The 790-nt window shown below is 56.1% G+C and overlaps 1 protein-coding gene across 1 annotated transcript in view; it reads right to left on the bottom strand.

The window, feature by feature from the left end:
* Positions 1–790, bottom strand: part of EMH_0042330 (uncharacterized protein) — a gene marked incomplete at both ends in the record, with an annotated part of 4308 nt that overhangs the window by 2221 nt on the left and 1297 nt on the right. Inside the window, one exon of the mRNA XM_013495723.1 lies at positions 171–593. Within this exon, the coding sequence (XP_013351177.1) occupies positions 171–593 (423 nt within the window). The remainder of the gene's footprint in view (positions 1–170; positions 594–790) is intronic.

A 790-nucleotide genomic window follows, 5' to 3' on the forward strand; every position in this document is an offset into this window, starting at 1 on the left:
ATTCAGTATCTCTCTGCCTGTTGCTGCGTCTTTTATATTATATAAAGTTATTTCTGTATCCTCAGCAGCAGCAGCAGCAGCAGCAGCAGCAGGAGCAGCAGCACCAGAGAAAGCAGCAAAAGCAGCAGGCAGAGCAGCAGCAACGGGGTCCATTGGTCTGTCCGCTTTACCTTCCAACAGCTGCTGCGTTTCTTTGTTATGGCTTACTACTGATGCTACCTCCTGCTGCAGCTTCAGCAGCTCTGCTGCTGCTGCTGCTGCTGCTGCTGCTGATGAAGACTCAGAACCACCCCCTCCGCCGCCTCCTGCTGCTCCTCCTGCTGCTCCTCCTGCTGCACCTCCTGCTGCTGCACCTCCTCCTGCTGCTGCTCCTCCTGCTGCTGCTGCTCCTCCTGCTGCTGCACCTCCTGCTGCTGTTGCACCTCCTCCTGCTGCTGCTGCTCCTCCTGCTGCTGCTGCACCTCCTGTTGCTGCTCCTCCTCCTCCTGGTGCTGCTCGTGCTGCTGTTAATATTTCTCCTGCTGCGCCTCCTGCTGCTGCTGGTGCTGGTGCCTCTTCAGCCGGTGCAGCAGCAGGTGCTGCTGCAGCAGGTGCTGAAGCAGCAGGTGAAGCAGCAGCAGGTACTGCAGCAGCAGCAGGATTTGCAGCAGCAGCAGCAGCAGCAGGTGTGTCTGACGCAAGCGGTGTATTATATTGAGGAGCACTTGCTGCAGCTACTGTATTTTTTTCTTTTTCTTTTTCTTTGTCTTTGTTTCCTTTTTCTGCTGCTGCTGCTGCTACTGCTGCTGCT

Source organism: Eimeria mitis, genomic scaffold, assembly GCF_000499745.2.
Source record: "Eimeria mitis Houghton genomic scaffold, Emh_scaff1719, whole genome shotgun sequence".
NCBI lineage: Eukaryota > Apicomplexa > Conoidasida > Eucoccidiorida > Eimeriidae > Eimeria > Eimeria mitis.